General features: G+C 45.0%; 1 protein-coding gene across 5 annotated transcripts in view; it reads right to left on the bottom strand.

Moving 5' to 3' along the window:
- APBA2 (amyloid beta precursor protein binding family A member 2) overlaps positions 1 to 22,576 on the bottom strand; it is a 791,677-nt gene that overhangs the window by 307,929 nt on the left and 461,172 nt on the right. For all 5 annotated transcript variants that reach the window (XM_073586917.1, XM_073586914.1, XM_073586913.1 and 2 more), the window contains one exon: positions 16,743 to 16,823. In XM_073586917.1, coding sequence (XP_073443018.1) covers positions 16,743 to 16,823 — 81 coding nt within the window. The remainder of the gene's footprint in view (positions 1 to 16,742; positions 16,824 to 22,576) is intronic.

Genomic DNA, 22,576 nt, shown 5'->3' with positions numbered 1-22,576 from the left:
AATATTGCATTTATAAAAATTGTATTTAAATGGATTTCCACAATTTAGCAGAAAGTTTAGAGCAAATTATTCAAAAAGCTTTCACAGGAAGTTTTTTCTTTTTTAATAATCTTCAAATGCTATCACACACAACAGATTTTTGAAGATGCATTTATAATTTGCTGAGATGCAGAGGGGAAAAAAGTATTTAGTCAGTAACCAATTGTTCAAATTCTCCCACTTAAAAAGATGATAGAGACCTGTAATTGACATCATAGGTAGACCACAACTATGAGATTCAAAATGAGAAAATAAATCCAGAAAATCACCTTGTCTGATTTCAGCAAGATTTATTTAGCAAATTATGGTGGAAAATAAGTATTTGGTCACCTAAAAACATGCAACATTTCTGGCTCTCACAGACCTGTAACTTCTTCTTTAAGAGGCTCATCTGTCCTCCACTCATTACTTGTATTAATGGCACCTGTTTGAATGTATTATTAGTATAAAAGACACCTGTCCACAACCACAAACAGTCACCATCCAAACTCCACTATAGTGAAGAACAAAGAGCTGTTGAAGGACAACAAAAACAAAATTGTAGCCCTGCACCAGGCTGGGAAGACTGAATCTGCAATAGACAAGCAGCTTGGTGTGGTTCAATCAGTTGTGGGAGCAATAATAAGAAAATGGAACATATACAAGATCACTGATAATCTCCCTCGATCTGGGGCTCCACGCAAGATCTCACCCAGTGGGGTCAAAAAGATCACAAGAACGGTGAGCAAAAATCCCAGAACCACCCGGGGGGACCTAGTGAATGACCTGCATAGAGCTGACTAGCTGGGACCAGCGTAACAAAGGCTACCATCAGTAACACACTACGCCGCCAGGGACTCAGATCCTGCAGTGCCAGACGTGTCTCTCTGCTTAAGCCAGTACATGTCGGGCCTGTCTGAAGTTTGCTAGAGAGCATTTGGATTATTCAGAAGAGTATTGGGAGAATGTCATATAGTCTGATAAAACCAAAGTAGAACCAAAACAAAACTCGTCGTGTTTGGAGGAGACAGAATGCTGAGTTGCATCCAAATAACACCATACCTAATGTAAAGCATGGGGGTGGCAACATACATCATGCATTGAGGCTGTTTCTCTGCAAAGGGACCGGGATGAATGATCCGTGTACATGAAAGAATGGATGGGGTCATGTATTGTGAGATTTTGAGTGCAAACCTCCTTCCATCAGCAATGGCATTGAAGATGAAATGTGGATGGGTCTTTCAGCATGATAATAATCCCAAGCATACCACCAGGGCAATGAAGGAGTGGCTTCGTAACAAGCATATGAAGGTCCTGGAGTGGCCTAGCCAGTCTCCAGATCTCAACTCCATAGAAAACCTATGGACGGATTTGAAAGTTCGTGCTGCCCAGCGACAGGCCCAAAACATCACTGCTCTTGAGGAGATCTGCATGGAGGAATGGGCCAACATACCACCAACAGTGTGTGCCAACCTTGTGAAGACTTACAGAAAACGTTTGGCCTCTGTCATTGCCAAAAAAGGATAAATAACAAAATATTGAGATGAACTTTTTGTTAGTGACCAAATACTTATTTTCCACCATAATTTGCAAAATAAATATTGCCAAATCAGACAAGGTGATTTTCTGGATTTATTTTCTCATTTTGACTCTCATAGTTGTGGTCTACCTATGATGTCAATTACAGGCCTCTCTCATCTTTTTAAGTGGGAGAACTTGCACAATTGGTGGCTCACTAAATACTTTTTTTCCCCACTGTATAATGCAGGCAGCTGCCATAAGGCCGATTTGACAGAGTCGATAATCAGGAACAACCTTCCACTCGAACAACCGTTGGCTGTTCTTCTGCTTGTGTAAACATCTCTGCAATCACCAGACATAAATGCCATAACGCTCACTCCTTAGATGATTGGATTGTTCATGCTGGTAATAAAATCAGCATTCAAAGCATAACATCATCCTCTGTAAACAATAGTTGTGCTGTCATTAACATATTCTAAGTGCATAGAAGGATTATATTAACAATTATTCTGTGTGCAAAGTGTTGTCTTCAGGGGCAGGAACACAGCAGAATAGTCCACCACTCTTGCATCACGAGAATGTAATCATGATGTCACCAAAGGTCCTGTTACTGTAGGAGTCTAGAGGAACTGAAGAGGAGATAAGTTGGTACATGTCGTACGTGCAGTGTGAGCATATTTACATGTGTATGTGCGGTGTTTGTGTATATATGTATATTTACAGTGTGTGTATTTATGTGTATATGCAGTGTGTGTGTATACATGTGTATGTACAGTGTGTATGAATACATGTGTATCAGGGGCGTAACTACCACGGTCGCAGCAGCTCGGTGGAGTCAGGGGCTCGGCAGGTCAGACCATGATATCTCCCAACTGTCCCAATTCTTGCGGGACAGTCCCGTTTTTTACCCCCCCTGCATCCCTCCCGGGAGTCTATTCTTCCTGCACTGCGCCGCCACGCCCCCCCATGCACCCCATCCTCGCCCTCCCAGATAGACCCACCGCAGCCCTCCACAGCCTGCAATGACGTCCTAGGCTGTTCTGTGGCTGTGTGCACAGGACCTGTGTTGAGATCACAGGAGGGGAGGAGTCAGGGGTCACATGATCAGGAGCCTCAGTGTCTGCAGGGCTCTGCTGTGCTGGTTGTCATGGTGCTGTATGAGGTAAAGTTTCTGTGTGGAGTCAGGAGGGGTTTACAGGGTGGATGTAGCAGAACTGTGTGTGTACGAGGTGTACAGAACAGAGCTGTATGTATACGAGGTGTATGGAGCGCAGCTGTGTGTGTACGGGGTGTACGGAGTAGAGCCGTGTGTGTACAAGGTGTACGGAGTGGAGCCATGTGTGTACGAGGTGTACGGAGCAGAGCTGGGTGTGTAAGAGGTGTACGGAGGGGAGCCACGTGTGTACGGAGCAGAGATGTGCATGTATTTTGGTGTGGGGGGTGCCCCATTTGAAAGTTCACACCGGGGCCCATAACTTTGTAGTTACGCCACTGATGTGTATGTACAGTGTGTGTGTATACATGTGTATTTACAGTGTGTGTGTATACATGTGTATGTAGAGTGTGTGCATACATGTATATGTGCAGTGTGTGTATACATGTATATGTGCAGTGTGTGTATACATGTATATGTGCAGTGTGTGTGTATACATGTGTATGTGCAGTGTGTATACATGTGTATATACAGTGTGTGTATACATGTATATGTGCAGTGTGTGTGTATATATGTGTATGTGCAGTGTGTATACATGTGTATGTGCAGTGTGTGTGATGACATGTTTATATTTGAATAAATGTTGATTTTTTTTGTTCAATATTAAATGTGGATTGTTGTTAATAGAAAAATAAGACATCTTCTGAAAAGAGCATTGGGTCTACAAATCATAAGAGACATAGTGGTTGCCAGCAGGTTGAAGGAAGATTGCATGATGGGGCGTAATAATAATAGGTGCAGTGGTTACAATCACATTTTGGTCTTGGAGCCTAAAGGGCCCAAATAGTCCCTTTGGCCATTATCAGAAGACCAATATTACTAAAGACTTAAGATAGATAGAGGCTCTCTTGGAGATTTTGCACTGGGGCCCACAAGCTTCAAGTGATGCCATTGATTGCTGCTTTCGCGTCCTGTGGCTAGTGACCACCAATGTGGCCATCACCTAAGAGTCCTGCAGATTTTTTTGCTTGACTCTTGTAGCTGACTGTTTTGTAATAAAATGAGAAACATCTGAAGAATTTTATTTTACATTAGATATCTACCACTTATAAGTTTATCTCTATTTTTTTCTAGGACAAGTTTTACATATTTATGAATGCTTCAGCTCTTTTCTATAAACTAAGTTTATTTTTACTTAGAATAAGGTTCAGCTATTTTTGAATAATTTTCTGGTGATACAATATTCATTCTTTCTCAAAGTCTTTTCATCAAATCATTTTGTCATCCTTCGCCAGTGTCAGTTTTATATGGCTCGTCACATGTGTACAATCATTTGCAAGCATTCTTTTGTACTGTATATTCGCAATATTTTCATTAGGACAAATGTTCTGGGATTATTTGCATCGCTTTTTCATTAAGTCACACTGTAGCTGCTCCACTGGTTTCATCCTATCTGTGATAAGCATCTAAATGTATTTTATCTGTCAGCACACATAAATGTACTGCCGTACAGACATAAAGACTTTGCAGCCACCATAGTACTTCTTCACGTAGACTAGGAACACCATGTATGCTACCGAATAAGTAAGTAGAGCAGATCATAAAATTAGGGCCTCTGTCGCTATTTATTTCTTTTGCATAGCAAGATACAAAATGGGTTTGTTACTAAAAAGAAGCTTAATGGCATTGGATTAACCATTCTCTTTTTAAATCAGCCATCAAGCGCAGGGAAAGATGCGGGCTCAGTGTACGAGCCCGCATCAAAGGCACGGACATGGCCGATGACGTAAATAAAAGTCATGGGTGTGAAGTGGTTAAAGCAAATTAGCACGTGCCATTACCTCACCCCAGAAAAGGAGAATTTGCAAATAATCTGCGCTGCTGGTATCACATCTGATAGATCCAAGATAAGACAGAAAGTATTGGTTTTCTTGTCCTGATGAAGAAGTCTGTAAAAAAACTTCGAAATGCATACACTGAATAAAGAATAACCGCAAATACTTTATGTTTGGACTTGGATCTATCAGATGTGATCCCATCAGTGCAGATTATCCGCAAATCCTTCTTATATGTGATTTCCCGATCTGATGACTAGAGTTGAGCGACTTTTGGTTTTTTAGGGTCGAGTTTCGTTTCGTGAAACCCGACTTTTCCAAAAGTCGGGTCGAGCAAGATCGTCCGATTATAGGGAAAAGTCGGGGTCGTCCCGAAACACGAAACCCAATGTAAGTCAATGGGGAATAAAAGTCGGCAGTGAGAGGAGGACAGGAAACACACCTACAGTGCCCATTTGAATGCCAAAAGCATCAATTCTTCTTACTTAAGCTTGTCAACCTTAATTAACTTCATAATACAAGTTACGTACTGAAAAATGGGGGTTATTTGGCTAAAGTTGTGGGGGGGGCTGGCTCCAGGTTTTCATGTGCCCTGGGCGAAAGAGCGCCCCTTTAACACATACCAAAACTCATCATGCTCCGATACGGCAGAGAAATAGCGGTATAGTACAATGAAAAATACTTCACTTTTTACATCTCATGACGAGGCCCATCTATTTCTCCATACAGAATCATTGGTCCCATATAATGTTTGAAACAGTATATGATGAGCTCCACATAATGCTACAGTATATGTTGGTCCCCATGGATGAAGCTCCGCTGTCTTATGGGCCCAAATAATGCTCCAAACATAATGGGCCCCATTTCTAATGCTCTAGTGTATAATGGGCCCTGTAAATGCTGCTCCAGTGTCTGATGTCCACCTTTGGAATGTTCCAGTGTATGGTGGGCCCCATCTATCATTCTCCAGAGTATAGTGCTCCCCAAAAATTGCTGTCCCAACATTGAAAACAATCAAATAAGTCTCCTCGCTAGGGAATCCCTGTACTAGTCTGGACTCCTCGTCGTCCCCATCTTCCATCTCACTGCACAGTATTTCAACCTTGCAAGTGCTGTGATCCTGAGCAAGCAGGGGGGGCCCACTCGTTGGCGACGGCACTGGCACAGGGCCCCTGATAGTACGGTGGTGTGTCTGATGGCGGGTGGGCCGAACCTGCACTTTCATCTGCAGCTTCCTCTTTGTCACCGTGTAAGATGGAACTGTATATGGGAAGGGTAACCTGAGTTTCATCAGGGTCAGATTCAGGCCGTGTAGCGTGCGAGGGGAATGTAGTGGTCTGGGTCAATGTACCAGCAGATTCATCGAGCAGTGGCTGGGCATCAGTGCACTTGTGTCGCCCCCAGGAGTACGGTCGCCACAGTGGCATTAACTTCCTCCTAGGGAGTGTGATGTCATGCTTGGGAGCAAGGAAGGATCTCTCTAGCAGGTTAACTGATTGGGCGGCGTTATTCCCACGAGTCATGACCCTCCAAACAGCGTTCATGAAGGCAAAGTGTTTGTTTTACGTGGGCAGTATGGTTGCAAAGCTGAACCTTAAAGGAATGTCCAGAAGGGCACCACCAGGAGTGGAGCCTACGGTTAAATTCGACTCCACCTGGGAAACCTCAACCATGCCAGCTATAGAACAGATGCACACATTGCAAGCTTAATTCCGTTAACGAACGAGACTCCGTCATGCCCCGCGGTCCGAGTCCGGCTTACTAGAGGGACACGTGAGGCTCTGGCACATGAGATTGGCCAATAACTGGTGTGTCATGCCCTTACATGTCCGTGGCTGCATGTGCGCTACACTGAAAAGGCCAGTGTTTGTCGCTTACAGGTGCAGATAACCCGCTGAACAACGTTAGTGATGGGGATCACTGATTACAATTATTACCCGCGAACGATGATTTCCCAGTAAGTGCAGGTCAACCACAGTTCCGGAATTAGGCCTAACCGTCATTCCTGAAAAAATGAAAAACTTACGTGTGCAAACCACAGGTGCTGTAGCTTGCTTAACAGCTCGCCAGCCGTTCTCACGCCCAGTATGGATTACACGTGATAGCACAAAGGTGAGAAAGGGTACCGTATCCCCAGATAACATGTATGGATAGCGTACACATTCAAAATATATGTCTATACATCAGGAGGCAGGCTCAGACGGTGTTAGGCCCAGTATGGATTGCACGTGATTGCACAAAGGTTAGAAAGGGTACCGTATCCCCGGATAACATGTATGGATAGCGTACACATTCAAAATATATGTCTATACATCAGGAGGCAGGCTCAGACGGTGTTAGGCCCAGTATGGATTGCACGTGATTGCACAAAGGTTAGAAAGGGTACCGTATCCCCGGATAACATGTATGGATAGCGTACACATTCAAAATATATGTCTATACATCAGAAGGCAGGCTCAGACGGTGTTAGGCCCAGTATGGATTGCACGTGATTGCACAAAGGTTAGAAAGGGTACCGTATCCCCAGATAACATGTATGGATAGCGTACACATTCAAAATATATGTCTATACATCAGAAGGCAGGCTCAGACGGTGTTAGGCCCAGTATGGATTGCACGTGATTGCACAAAGGTTAGAAAGGGTACCGTATCCCCAGATAACATGTATGGATAGCGTACACATTCAAAATATATGTCTATACATCAGGAAGCAGGCTCAGACGGTGTTAGGCCCAGTATGGATTGCATGTGATTGCACAAAGGTTAGAAAGGGTACCGTATCCCTGGATAACATGTATGGATAGCGTACACATTCAAAATATATGTCTCAGGAGGCAGGCTCAGACGGTGTTAGGCCCAGTATGGATTGCACGTGATTGCACAAAGGTTAGAAAGGGTACCGTATCCCCAGATAACATGTATGGATAGCGTACACATTCAAAATATATGTCTATACATCAGGAGGCAGGCTCAGACGGTGTTAGGCCCAGTATGGATTGCACGTGATTGCACAAAGGTTAGAAAGGGTACCGTATCCCCGGATAACATGTATGGATAGCGTACACATTCAAAATATATGTCTATACATCAGGAGGCAGGCTCAGACGGTGTTAGGCCCAGTATGGATTGCACGTGATTGCACAAAGGTTAGAAAGGGTACCGTATCCCCGGATAACATGTATGGATAGCGTACACATTCAAAATATATGTCTATACATCAGAAGGCAGGCTCAGACGGTGTTAGGCCCAGTATGGATTGCACGTGATTGCACAAAGGTTAGAAAGGGTACCGTATCCCCAGATAACATGTATGGATAGCGTACACATTCAAAATATATGTCTATACATCAGAAGGCAGGCTCAGACGGTGTTAGGCCCAGTATGGATTGCACGTGATTGCACAAAGGTTAGAAAGGGTACCGTATCCCCAGATAACATGTATGGATAGCGTACACATTCAAAATATATGTCTATACATCAGGAAGCAGGCTCAGACGGTGTTAGGCCCAGTATGGATTGCATGTGATTGCACAAAGGTTAGAAAGGGTACCGTATCCCTGGATAACATGTATGGATAGCGTACACATTCAAAATATATGTCTCAGGAGGCAGGCTCAGACGGTGTTAGGCCCAGTATGGATTGCACGTGATTGCACAAAGGTTAGAAAGGGTACCGTATCCCCAGATAACATGTATGGATAGCGTACACATTCAAAATATATGTCTATACATCAGGAGGCAGGCTCAGACGGTGTCAGGCACAGTATGGATTTGACGGCCCAGATTACACAGCGGAGGAGCAGGGAGAAGATTGCAAATGCTGGGGCCCTGCCCAAGCAAGGGGGGCCCACTCGTGGGCGTCGGTACTGGCACTGGGCCCCTCATAGTACGGCGGTGTGTCTGACGGCGGGTGTGCACCACCACCATCAGAGACATTTGATTGCACTATGAGGGACCCTGTGCCAGTGCCCGCGCCCAAGAGTCGGCCTACCCACCTGTCCAGGGCAACGGCACTCGCACGGTGTCGTGCGCTAGGTGGTGACCCCGGCCATGGGGGGGGAGGCAGCACAGTTAGGGAGTTTTAGAAAGTGGCATATGTTGATGTTGGACATTCAGCTGATGCAAAAGGCGAAATAGGTGAAGTCCCAGGAAGAGGTGGACCAAAGCAAGCCATTTTTCTGTCACCCTATGTGTCATCAGGGGAAGGTGGGACAAAATCCTTGGAAACCCATGCATGGTTCATTTTAATGAAGGTTAGATCATCCACATTTTGGGTTGACAGACGGGTCCTTTTTTCTGTCAGGATTGATCCAGCTGCACTGAAGACTCTTTCCGATAGCACACTTGCAGCTGGGCAAGCGAGCTCCTGTAAGGCATATTGGGCCAATTCAGGCCAGGTGTTCAGTTTAGCGGCCCAATAGTCAAAGGGGAATGACCTGTGTGGGAGAACATCGATATGGGAGGAAAAGTAGTTTGTAACCATAGTTGACAACTGCTGTCTGCTGTCACTTTCCATCGATGCAGTATTACCAGTTGTGTGAGCGGTATTTGAAAAATTAGTCCACAACATTGTCATGAAACCCCTGTCTCCAATGCCACTTCTGCTGTGTGCACCACGAACACCTCTGCCAAGCTGCCCCCGGCCCGTACGGCTCGTGTGAGAACCATCAATGCTGCTGTGTGCTGGGAATGCCTCAAGCAACCGATTTACCAGAGTTGCTTGTTTATTAGCCAATATTAGGTCAAGGTTCTCCTGTGGCATGATGTTTTGTAATTTGCCTTTATAGCGTGGATCCAGGATGCTGGCCAACCAGTAGTCGTCATCGTTCATCATTTTGGCAATGCGGGGGTCCCTTTTTAGGATCCGCAAGGCATAATCTGACATGTGGGCCAATGTTCCCGGTGTCAATGATGCACTGCGAGTGCTGGTTGGAGGAGCACTTTCTGGCAAATCCACATCCCTCCAGTCACGCACAAACCCTGTACCAGACCTTGCCACGCCAACATTTTCACTTGCCCCACGAGATGCATCCTCCTCCCCTAAGTAATCATCCCCATCATCATCCTCCTCCTCCTCTTCTTGCTCCACCTCGTCCAGGAGAGGTCCCTGAGCAGACAATGGCTGAATGTCATCAAGGATTCCCTCCTCCTCTTCCTCCTCATCAACATTGGCTGCAGACGCCTGCTCCTTAAGGTGCGTCAAAGTTTGCATGAGCAGACGCATAAGTGGGATGCTCATGCTTAGGATGGCGTCGTCTGCGCTTACCAGCCGTGTGCATTCCTCAAAACACTGAAGGACTTTACAGAGGTCTTTCAGCTTCGACCACTGCACACCTGTCAACTCCATGTCTGCTCTCAAAGTGCCTGGCCGTGTATCCTCCCACAAATGCATTATGGCCTGCCTCTGCTCGCACAGCCGCTCCACCATGTGCAGGGTGGAGTTCCACCTTGTTGCAATGTCTATAATGAGGCGGTGGTTGGGAAGGTGGAGCAATCGCTGCAGCTTCTGCATACGAATGGAGTGTACAGGCGACCGGCGGATGTGCGCGCACAGTCTTCGCACCTTCTGGAGCAGGGCTGTTAACTCCGGATAATTTTTGAGGAAGCACTGCACCACCAGGTTCAAGGTGTGAGCCAAGCAAGGTATGTGGCTGAGTTTTGAAAGGGCTATGGCTGCCACAAAATTACGGCCGTTATCACTAACTACCTTGCCTGCCTCAAGATGTACACTGCCCAGCCATGACTCAGTTTGTCGCTTCAAGTACTTGGCCAGTACCTCGGCGGTGTGTCTGTCGCCCAAACACATCATCTGCAACACAGCCTGCTGACGCTTTCCACTAGCTGCTCGATAGGGGGACACATCGTGTGCAACAGTGGCAGCTGCAGATGGAGTGCTCGTACGACTGCGCTCTGTGGACGAGCTTTCGCTTCTGGAGGAGGAGGAGGAGGAGGAGGAGGGTCGAACGCCTACAGCCAACTGTTTCCTATACCGTGGGCTAGGCAGCACTGTCCCACCACCGCTGTCCCCTGTGGACCCTGCATCCACCACATTAACCCAGTGCGCAGTGATGGACACGTAACGGCCCTGGCCATGCCGACTGGACCATGCATCAGTTGTGAGGTGCACCTTTCCGCTCACTGACTGCTTGAGTGCATGGACAATGCGGTCTTTCACATGATGGTGGAGGGCTGGGATGGCTTTGTGAGAGAAGAAGTGGCGACTGGGTAGGTCATAGCGTGGTACTGCATAGGCCATGAGTTCGCGGAAAGCTGCGCTTTCCACCAACCGAAAGGGCATCATCTCAAACGAGATTAGTTTGACAATGTGGGTGTTCAAACCCAGTGTACGCGGATGAGAGACTGAGTACTTTCTTGACCTACTCATAGTGTCTGGGAGGGTGAGCTGGACTTAAGAGCTGCATATGGTGAAAGTAGCGGTGGACAGGGCGGACTGAGAGAGGGTTGATGATGGTGATGGAGTTGTTGTTCTTTCTGATGGCCTAGAATCAGTCTTTCGTTGATATAACAGTGGGATTCCCTGACTACTGTGGCATTGCACCGACACCTCAACATTTGCTGCTGTGCTAACCGGTGGGCTTACAGTGGGGGAAACAATGTAGCGTTGCTGACTACCTTCGTTGTGATCAGTTGCACATGTGGCACTTGAGGTTTGGTGTTGTGTCCATGCTTGCAAGTGCATGCTGGTTAAATGTCTAAGCATGCAACTGGTATTCAAATTTTTCAGATTTTTCCCTCGGCTAAAGGTCTATGCGCACTTCTTACAGATAACCTTGGCCTGATCATGAGGATTTTGTTCAAAAAAGTGCCACACTGCACTCTTCCTACTTTGGCAGACATTTTGCGGCCTAGCACGCTGTGATCTTTTGACCCTCTGGACAAGCTGTCCAGCAACTCTTTTGATGTTTGGAACCTGTCTTTGGAGTGCTCCGGGCCTGCCAGATAACAGCTGTTGCGATGTCGATGTCTGCTGTGGATGCTCCTCATCTGAGCTATTGGAAGCAGCACCCTCTTCCCCCAATGGATGCCAATATGGGTCAACAACTGGGTCATCCATCACCTCCTCTTCTATGTCATGTGCACCTTCCTCTGTGTCACCGTGTATGGTGGTATAGTGTGCGGGAAGGGGCACCTGAGTCTCATCAGGGTCAGAATCTGGCTCTGTACACTGCGAGGACAATGTAGTGCTCTGAGTGAATGTACCAGCAGAATCATCCATCAGCAGCTGTGCATCAGTGCACTCCATGTCAGATTCATCTTGGCCTGGGTAATTCACCATTTCACTTGATAATCCAGGCATGGTATGTGAAAACAGCTCCATGGAGTAATCAGTAGTATGGCCTGCGTCATCCTTCAATCTTGGTTGGGGTGAAGGACACAAGGAAAGGTGTGGTTCATGAACATGTGCCTCCAATGATGACTCAGTGCTTTTACTTTTTACAACTGAAGAAGAAGAGGCGATAGAGCTGGAGGCTGAGTCAGCAATGTAAGACAAAACTTTTTCCTGATGCTCTGGCGTTAAAAGCGGTTTGCCAACTCCTAGAAAACTAAGCGTTCGAGGCCTTATGTAGCCAGACGATGACGCAGGCTCAACACCTCCTGCATTCGGTCCTATTTTGCTCTTGCCACTACCATCAGATCCACCACCAACACCATCATTACCAGCTGCCAACCCCCGCCCAATTCCACGGCCTCTTCCACCAGCCTTCCTCATTTTTGGTAGAAATGTAGACAAAATCCAACAAACTATATAGTAATGTAAAACAAGGTACAAGGTGTCTATAGGACAGGGGAGATTTTGAATTTCTGCAGACACTTGTGGACACTGGACACTTTTGGATTGTGTGAGGCCCACTGAGTATCTGAGCGCTCTGTCACAGGCTCAATGGCAGAGCTGTGACCAAAGTGACTAGAGGATAAGGGAGATTTTGAATTTCTGCACACACTTGTGGACACTGGACACTTATGGATTGTGTGAGGCCCACTGACTAGTATCTGAGCGCTCTGTCACAGGCTCGATGGCAGAGCTGTGACGAAAGTGACTAGAGGATAAGGGAGATTTTGAATTTCTGCACACACTTGTGGACACTGGACACTTATGGATTGTGTGAGGCCCACTGACTAGTATCTGAGCGCTCTATCACAGGCTCGATGGCAGAGCTGTGACCAAAGTGACTAGAGGATAAGGGAGATTTTGAATTTCTGCACACACTTGTGGACACTGGACACTTATGGATTGTGTGAGGCCCACTGACTAGTATCTGAGCGCTCTGTCACAGGCTCGATGGCAGAGCTGTGACGAAAGTGACTAGAGGATAAGGGAGATTTTGAATTTCTGCACACACTTGTGGACACTGGACACTTATGGATTGTGTGAGGCCCACTGACTAGTATCTGAGCGCTCTGTCACAGGCTCGATGGCAGAGCTGTGACCAAAGTGACTAGAGGATAAGGGAGATTTTGAATTTCTGCACACACTTGTGGACACTGGACACTTATGGATTGTGTGAGGCCCACTGACTAGTATCTGAGCGCTCTGTCACAGGCTCGATGGCAGAGCTGTGACGAAAGTGACTAGAGGATAAGGGAGATTTTGAATTTCTGCACACACTTGTGGACACTGGACACTTATGGATTGTGTGAGGCCCACTGACTAGTATCTGAGCGCTCTGTCACAGGCTCGATGGCAGAGCTGTGACCAAAGTGACTAGAGGATAAGGGAGATTTTGAATTTCTGCACACACTTGTGGGCACTGGACACTTATGGATTGTGTGAGGCCCACTGACTAGTATCTGAGCGCTCTGTCACAGGCTCGATGGCAGAGCTGTGACCAAAGTGACTAGAGGATAAGGGAGATTTTGAATTTCTGCACACACTTGTGGACACTGGACACTTGTGGATTGTGTGAGGCCCACTGAGTATCTGAGCGCTCTGTCACAGGCTCGATGGCAGAGCTGTGACCAAAGTGACTAGAGGATAAGGGAGATTTTTAATTTCTGCACACACTTGTGGACACTGGACACTTATGGATTGTGTGAGGCCCACTGAGTATCTGAGCGCTCTGTCACAGGCTCGATGGCAGAGCTGTGACCAAAGTGACTAGAGGATAAGGGAGATTTTGAATTTCTGCACACACTTGTGGACACTGGACACTTATGGATTGTGTGAGGCCCACTGAGTATCTGAGCGCTCTGTCACAGGCTCGATGGCAGAGCTGTGACCAAAGTGACTAGAGGATAAGGGAGATTTTTAATTTCTGCACACACTTGTGGACACTGGACACTTATGGATTGTGTGAGGCCCACTGAGTATCTGAGCGCTCTGTCACAGGCTCGATGGCAGAGCTGTGACCAAAGTGACTAGAGGATAAGGGAGATTTTGAATTTCTGCACACACTTGTGGACACTGGACACTTATGGATTGTGTGAGGCCCACTGAATATCTGAGCGCTATGTCACAGGCAGAAATTGGCTAGTGTATCACAAACTACAAGGTGTATGTAGAATTGGGCAGAATTGGAATCTCCCTAGAGTGCAGGTCTGTAAGAACGGAACATGTCCTCGACTTATTCTCACAGAGTGACTCACTGATAGCTTCACTGTGGCTGTGATAACAGCCGTTACACGGTACTGTGTGGAGCGTACACCGCTGTATGGTGTGAAAAAATGCACGCTCAGTACCTCAGCAGGACAAAAAAAAAAAATTGTGATTGCTTTTAAAAAAGCAGTTTGTGGAGCAGTGGGTAAACAGCAATGCAGGAATGTCAGGAAGCCTTAGAAGGCAGCCCAACAACCAACACCACTGATACACCACTATATAGCCTCCCCTTGCACTGCACAGTGACTGGTGTGTTGTACAGGCAAAATCGCTAGCAGCAGAAGCAGTTTTTTTTTCTTCTTCTCAGCAGGACAAAAAAAAAAAATTGTGATTGCTTTTAAAAAAGCAGTTTGCGGAGCAGTGGGTAAACAGCAATGCAGGAATGTCAGGAAGCCTTAGAAGGCAGCCCAACAACCAACACCACTGATACACCACTATATAGCCTCCCCTTGCACTGCACAGTGACTGGTGTGTTGTACAGGCAAAATCGCTAGCAGCAGAAGCAGTTTTTTTTTCTTCTTCTCAGCAGGACAAAATAAAAAATTGTGATTGCTTTTAAAAAAGCAGTTTGCGGAGCAGTGGGTAAACAGCAATGCAGGAATGTCAGGAAGCCTTAGAAGGCAGCCCAACAACCAACACCACTGATACACCACTATATAGCCTCCCCTTGCACTGCACAGTGACTGGTGTGTTGTACAGGCAAAATCGCTAGCAGCAGAAGCAGTTTTTTTTTCTTCTTCTCAGCAGGACAAAAAAAAAAAATTGTGATTGCTTTTAAAAAAGCAGTTTGCGGAGCAGTGGGTAAACAGCAATGCAGGAATGTCAGGAAGCCTTAGAAGGCAGCCCAACAACCAACACCACTGATACACCACTATATAGCCTCCCCTTGCACTGCACAGTGACTGGTGTGTTGTACAGGCAAAATCGCTAGCAGCAGAAGCAGTTTTTTTTTCTTCTTCTCAGCAGGACAAAATAAAAAATTGTGATTGCTTTTAAAAAAGCAGTTTGCGGAGCAGTGGGTAAACAGCAATGCAGGAATGTCAGGAAGCCTTAGAAGGCAGCCCAACAACCAACACCACTGATACACCACTATATAGCCTCCCCTTGCACTGCACAGTGACTGGTGTGTTGTACAGGCAAAATCGCTAGCAGCAGAAGTAGTTTTTGGTGTCTTCTTCCCTGCCTAATGCTCTCCCTACAAAATCAGCAGCAGCAGCAGCTCTCCCTATTCTGAGATCAGCATGAGTAACATGGCGGTCGGCATGCACGCCCTTTTATACCCCCTGTGACGCCCCCCAAAGCAAGCCAATCACTTGCATGCCCTTCTGAAAGATGGTGGTGACCCGTGCCTATGTCATCACGTTGCCCACAGTGTCCGTGGATCCTGATTGGCTGAAAAAGAGCGCAAAACAAACTTTTGAAACGCGACTTTGGCGCGTAAGTCGCCGACCTAGTGGCCGACCTCATCCTAGGGTCGGGTTTCGTTTCATGAAACCCGACTTTGCCAAAAGTCGGCGACTTTTGAATTTTTTCGACCCGTTTCGCTCAACTCTACTGATGACCCATTGGACCTGCAGCAGTTGGATGTATAAGTCATGGAAATGGTGTGTACACACAACTACTAAACCAGGTTACCATAACCTTATTTAACATCTTTATCTCCCTCGGATAAAACCCTATTGCGCTTTTTTTCTGCTAGCTTTTTCCTATTACCTCACCCTAACCTGCTATGATCGTGGGATTGAAATGCGTATCCAGGTCATGAAGCAAAGAAAAGAAAAGCCCACAATCCCATTCTGCTAGTGAGTTAATAACAAACTAGTGATAAAAATAAATATGCCACATTTTCAGGGGAAAAACTTGAAGAATGCACAACTAACCCCCTGTATGTTCATATGCTGTTAGAAACAGAAAAGGGGATAACTAACAACCTAATCAAGAGGTAAAAAAGAAGTCCACAGAAAAAGGTAAGAGTAAAGAAAGTACTACTATTCTTGATCCAGCAGTCTAAAATTGCTAACACTATGTCGCTGTATGCATAGTGTTGGAAAGTAAACATGGCAGAAAGATCCTTGAAAAAAAACATTATAACTCCCATTCTAAGGGTGTGTACACACGCTGCGGAATGCTCTGCGGATTTTTCCGAGCGGATTTACTAAAATCCGCAGGTAAATCCTCAGGTCAGGTTTATCTTCTGATTAGCCTGCGGGTTTGCCCTGCGGTTTTTCATCTCCACAATGGAGCAGATTGCAAACCGCAGCGGATTCCGCAGAAAGAACTGACATGTCAATTCTTTCTGCGGACTTTCTATTGATTTCCGCAGGTCCAAAACCGCTGCAGATCCGCAGCAGATCCGCAGCAGAATCCGCAGTGTGTGCACACACCCTAATAATCGGTATGTGAAGTTTTATCTGATGCACAAATAATAATAATTTTATTTCTATAGCGCCAACATATTCCACAGCACTTTACATTTTAGAGGGGACTTGTACAGACAATAGACATTACAGCATAACAATAATCACATAGATCAAAACAGATATCAAGAGGAATGAGGGCCCTGCTCGCAAGCTTACAATCCACAAATAGAACCGCTTACCTCTGAGACATTGTTGTTATCAATTGGCCCATTAAGATCCGACCGTTGCTGTTTCCTGGGTTGCTCCCCAGTGTTACACACCTAAAAAAAACACATATGGAAATGGATTATTAGAGACACAGCAACACTTATGATTAAGGCTTCATTTACACGTGCCGTGTTTTTGTGGGCCGTTTTTGCGGCCCCAATAGATTTCTATGGGGCCGCAAAACCGGCCCGCAAAAATTTGTCAAAGCACCGCACACTGTATGGCCATGAGGGTCGTATTTACGGCCGTGAAAAAATATCGAGCTTGCTCGATATTTTTCACGGCTTATGGACACAGCCCCCATTGAAATCACTGGTGCCGCAAAAAAAGAGGAAGCTTGTTTTTGCGGTACACCCTGAAGACGTATTTGCGGAACGCCGTATTTTTTCCCCCAACTTTTCAAAACCTAATCCAAAACAGAAAATCTGCGATCCGAGAAGATTTTTGCGGCAGACCGTGACAATTACGGCAATACGGCCTGCAAAAACGGGCCACAAAAAACATGGGAAGTGTAAAAGAAGCCTAAAATACCAGGTAGAAGCCCAATTGGTAGCCATACATAAAGAAGACTGTTATATCTTATGCAGTGTACAATATGTATATATAATGTAATTTATTATGTGATAGGAATATTTCATATATTTCATGTAGGCATAAATATATATGATATATTACTATCACTATATAGTGTACATATATACATATGGGCATAAAATAAATATATATGATATATTACTATCACAATTTAGCTAAACAAGTAACTCATTCACAGTGATATAAGAGCGACGAACTCTCCGTCTCGATGGAAGTCACTGTACTAGAATTACTTAGAATTGTCAGTGGTGTGAAAGAGAGAAATGATGAATCCTATGATGAATCCTGAAATTTTAATTTTCCATTGGGCTATAGTGCTCATCACAGGGTGAGGAGACGGCTCGTAATTGTTAACTGAAGCATGATTAAAATCATAATTGTGTTTAATTATTATCCCTGTTATATATTGCAGGTAAGGCACATATCCCTTGTAAACATTTGCACATTTTCATCAATACAAATACAATGTGATTGCTCATTTTAGGTAATTTTGTTAATGTGAATTGTACCTTAGCTATACAGATGCAGCATCTCTTAACTTGAAACACAACTCAATAACAATTTTTTTGATGCAAAAAAATAACCTGTTGCCAAAAACTGAAGCTCAAAATCAAACATGGTACAAGACCAGGTACGGACTGGGGCTGAAATTCAGCCCTGGCATTTGAAATCACACAGGCCCATGATGTCCCGTCCCCAAGCACCAGATGAGATATATTACTAATATTACCATGGATGGAGGAAAGCAAGATTTACTACAAGACCAACATCTCTAATGATATCTGTAGATTGCTGGGGTAGGTGATGGAGTCAGCAACTTTGTGTTTCGTCACAGCTCTTAACAGTATTGGTGTCTTGAGAACACCAATTCTGCTAACAACGTAGCAGTCAAGGCAGCCCACGACCAGACAAGCCCTTCTAGCAGAATTGCCAGATGGCCAGTCCGGCCCTGTACAAGACAATGATCATGTCAAGTAAGGTGAGTTCTTGATTTCTGCATCAGGTCATCGTTTAAAGGAGATGTTGATCACTTAAACTTTCATCTGAAAAATGCCCAACTTTAATAATTGTACTGCTAAACCTTGCCTGCTTACGTTAGATGTAAGTGGTTGATGTAAAGACACAACACAATTCTGCACTGTTAATGGTGCATTACTAAGCTGATCGAATAACTGTACTTTCAGGTAACTTTTCAGAATAAGCTCTCAGGAATAAAGGTGCATGATATTCATACAGTCTAAACAGACTGACGATCACCCCACAAATGAGCAAAACACTAGTTCATTGGGTGAAATGATCTGTTGGACTGCACAAAAGATCTATGTTCCTAGCAGAATATGTTTACACAGGTCCTAGTGCTGCCAAGAACAATGGCAGCCTATGCATACATTATGATCTATTACAGATCGATGTGTGTACATCTAGCCATGTAGACAGGCTATTAAATGAATGCCAACCAGCAAGAATATTGCTTGCTGACGTTGTTTATCCCCTTTACCCCCAAGGGTGGTTTGCACATTCATGACCGAGCCAATTTTTACAATTCTGACCACTGTCCCGTTATGAGGTTATAACTCTGGAATGCTTCAACGGATCTAGGCGATTCTGAGAATGTTTTCTCGTGACATATTGTACTTCACTTTAGTGGTAAAATTTTTTCGCTATAACTTGCGTTTTTTTATGAAAAAACAGAAGTATGGCGAAAATTTTGAAAATTTTGCAATTTTCAAAATTTGAATTTTTATGCCCTTAAAACAGAGAAATATGTGACACAAAATATTTACTAAATAACATTTCCCACATGTCTACTTTACATTAGCACAATTTGGGAAACAACATTTTTTTTTGTTAGGAAGTTATAAGGGTTAAAAGTTGACCAGCGATTTCTCATTTTTACAACAAAACTTACAAAACCATTTTTTTAGGGACCACCTCACATTTGAAGTCACTTTGGAGGGGTTTATATGGCAGAAAATACCCAAAAGTGACACCATACTAAAAACTGCACCCTTGAAGCTACTCAAAACTACACTCAAGAAGTTTATTAACACTTCAGGTGCTTGACAGGAGCAGAAGCAAAGTAGAAGGAAAAAATGAACATTTAACTTTTTAGTCACAAAAATGATATTTTAGCAACAATTTTTTTATTTTCCCAAGGGTAACAGGAGAAATTGGACCGCAAAAGTTGTTGCCGAATTTTTCCTGAGTACGCTGATACCAAATATGTGGGGGGGACCCCATTTTGGAAACTAGACCCCCTAAGGAAGTTATCTAGATGTGTGGCGAGCACTTTGAACCCCCAAGGGCTTCACAGAAGTTTATAACGCCCGGGCGTGAAAATAAAAAATCATATTTTTTCCACAAACATGATCATTTAGTCCCCAATATTTTGTTTTCCCAAGGGTAACAGGAGAAATTGGACACCAAAAGTTGTTGTCCAATTTGTCCTGAGTACGCTGATACCCAATATGTAGGGGGGAACCACTGTTTGGGCACATGGCAGGGCTCAGAAGGGAAGGAGCTCCATTTGACTTTTTCAACCTAAAATTGGCTGGAACTGAGATCGGACGCCATGTCGCGTTTGACAAGCGTCTGATGTGCCTTAACAGTGGAAACCCCCCACAAGTGACCTTATTTTGGAAACTAGACCCCCTACGGAACTTATCTAGATGTGTGACGAGCACTTTGAACCCCCAAGGGCTTCACAGAAGTTTATAACGCCCGGGCGTGAAAATAAAAAATCACATTTTTTCCACAAACATGATCATTTAGTCCCCAATATTTTGATTTCATATGGGTAACAGGAGAAATTGGACCCCAAAGGTTGTTGTCAAATTTTTCCTGAGTATGCTGATACCCAATATGTGGGGGGGAACCACTTTTTGGGCACATGGCAGGGCTCAGAAGGGAAGGAACCCCGTTTGACTTTTTCAACCTAAAATTGGCTGGTATTGAGATCGGACGCCATGTCGCGTTTGACGAGCGTCTGATGTATCTAAACAGTGGAAACCCCCCACAAGTGACCCCATTTTGGAAACTAGACCCCCTAAGGTACTTATCTAGATGTGTAGTGAGCACTTTGAACCCCCAAAGGCTTCACAGAGGTTTATAACGCCCGGGTGTGAAAATAAAAAATCATATTTTTTCCACAAACATGATCATTTAGTCCCCAATATTTTGTTTTCCCAAGGGTAACAGGAGAAATTGGACCACAAAAGTTGTTATCCAATTTGTCCTGAGTACGCTGATACCCCACATGTGGGAGAAAACTACTGTTTGGGCACATGGCAGGGCTCGAAAGGGAAGAAATGACGTTTTGGAAAGCAGACTTTGATGGATTGGTCAGAGGGCGTCATATTCCGTTTGCAGAGCCCTTGATGTTCCTAAACAGTAGAAACCCCCCATAAGTGACCCCATTTTGGAAAGTAGACCCCCTAAGGAACTTATCTAGATGTGTGGTGAGCACTTTGAACCCCCAAGTGTTTCACTAAAGATTATAATGCCCGGGCGTGAAAATATAAAATCCTGTTTTGTTCCCACATAAATGATCATTTAGTCCCCAATTTTTAATTTTCCCAAGATTAGCAGGAGAAATTGGACCCCAAAAGTCATTGTTCAATTTGTCCTGAGTACGCTGATACCCCACATGTGGTTGAAAACTACTGTTTGGGCACACGTCAGGGCTCGAAAGGGAAGTAATGACGTTTTGGAAAGCAGACTTTGATGGAATGGTATGTGGGCGTCATGTTCCTTTTGCAGAGCCCTTGATGTTCCTAAACAGTAGAAAACCCCCATAAGTGACCCCATTTTGGAAACTAGACCCCCTAAGGAACTTATCTAGATGTGTGGTGAGCACTTTGAACCCCAAGTGTTTCACTAAAGATTATAATGCCGGGCATGAAAATATAAAATCCTGTTTTGTTCCCACATAAATGATCATTTAGTCCCCAATTTTGAATTTTCCCAAGAGTAACAGGAAAAATTGGACCCCAAAAGTCATTGTTCAATTTGTCCTGAATACGCTGATACCCCACATGTGGTTGAAAACTACTGTTTGGGCACACGTCAGGGCTCGAAAGGGAAGTAATGACGTTTTGGAAAGCAGACTTTGATGGAATGGTATGTGGGCGTCATGTTCCTTTTACAGAGCCCTTGATGTTCCTAAACAGTAGAAAACCCCCATAAGTGACCCCATTTTGGAAACTAGACCCCCTAAGGAACTTATCTAGATGTGTGGTGAGCACTTTGAACCCCCAAGTGTTTCACTAAAGATTATAATGCCGGGCATGAAAATATAAAATCCTGTTTTGTTCCCACATAAATGATCATTTAGTCCCCAATTTTTAATTTTCCCAAGAGTAACAGGAGAAATTGGACCCCAAAAGTCGTTGTCCAATTTGTCCTGAGTACACTGATAGCCCCCATGTTGGAGAAAACTTCTGTTTGTGCATACGCCAGGGCTCGAAAGGGAAGTAATGACGTTTTGGAAAGCAGACTTTGATGGAATGGCCTGCGGGCATCATGTTCCGTTTGCAGAAACCCCCCATAAGTGACCCCATTTTGGAAACTAGACCCCCTAAGGAACTTATCTAGATGTGTGGTGAGCACTTTGAACCCCCGGAAAATGCTGACCTGGTACAATACGAGCACCTTCACTTCCAGAAGTACTGGCGCCCGCTCCTTTCTGAGCGCCAAACATCAGGGCCTTAACCACTACCTCCTGGAACTGAAGGTACGACGTATCGCTGGGGCATGCACATTGTGACAGCAAGAATGCGTTGAGCATTGCCATTTGGACGATGTGCACGGCCAGCTTTTTATACCACACCTTGGCCTTCCTCAATGCATTGTACGGTTGGAGGAGTTGATCGGAGAGATCAACGCCCCCCATGTTTTTGTTGTACCCCACTACACATGTCGGTTTGCGGACCTGTGTAGAAGTACCCCGTACAGTGCAGAGGGTACTGCCATCACCGTGTATGGTGGTCAAGAGATGGACATCTCTCTTGTCCTTGTACTTGACCACCAGCAGGTGGTCGCTACATTGGGCTCTGCTCTCAACCTTTTCGGAGCATCTGCCCAAGTAGCATCTTCAGGAGGCCTCTCTGATTTTTGCGGACAGTACCGTAGGCTGCGGTACGTCGCTCAGAGAGGGATTTGTAGAGTGGGATGCTGACATAAAAGTTATCAGTATAGAGGTGATAACCTTTAT

Source organism: Dendrobates tinctorius, unplaced genomic scaffold (assembly GCF_039654945.1).
Source record: "Dendrobates tinctorius isolate UK_male_01 unplaced genomic scaffold, ASM3965494v1 ptg000097l, whole genome shotgun sequence".
NCBI classification, from domain to species: Eukaryota; Metazoa; Chordata; class Amphibia; order Anura; family Dendrobatidae; genus Dendrobates; species Dendrobates tinctorius.
This window is presented reverse-complemented; position numbering and strand designations above follow the sequence as displayed.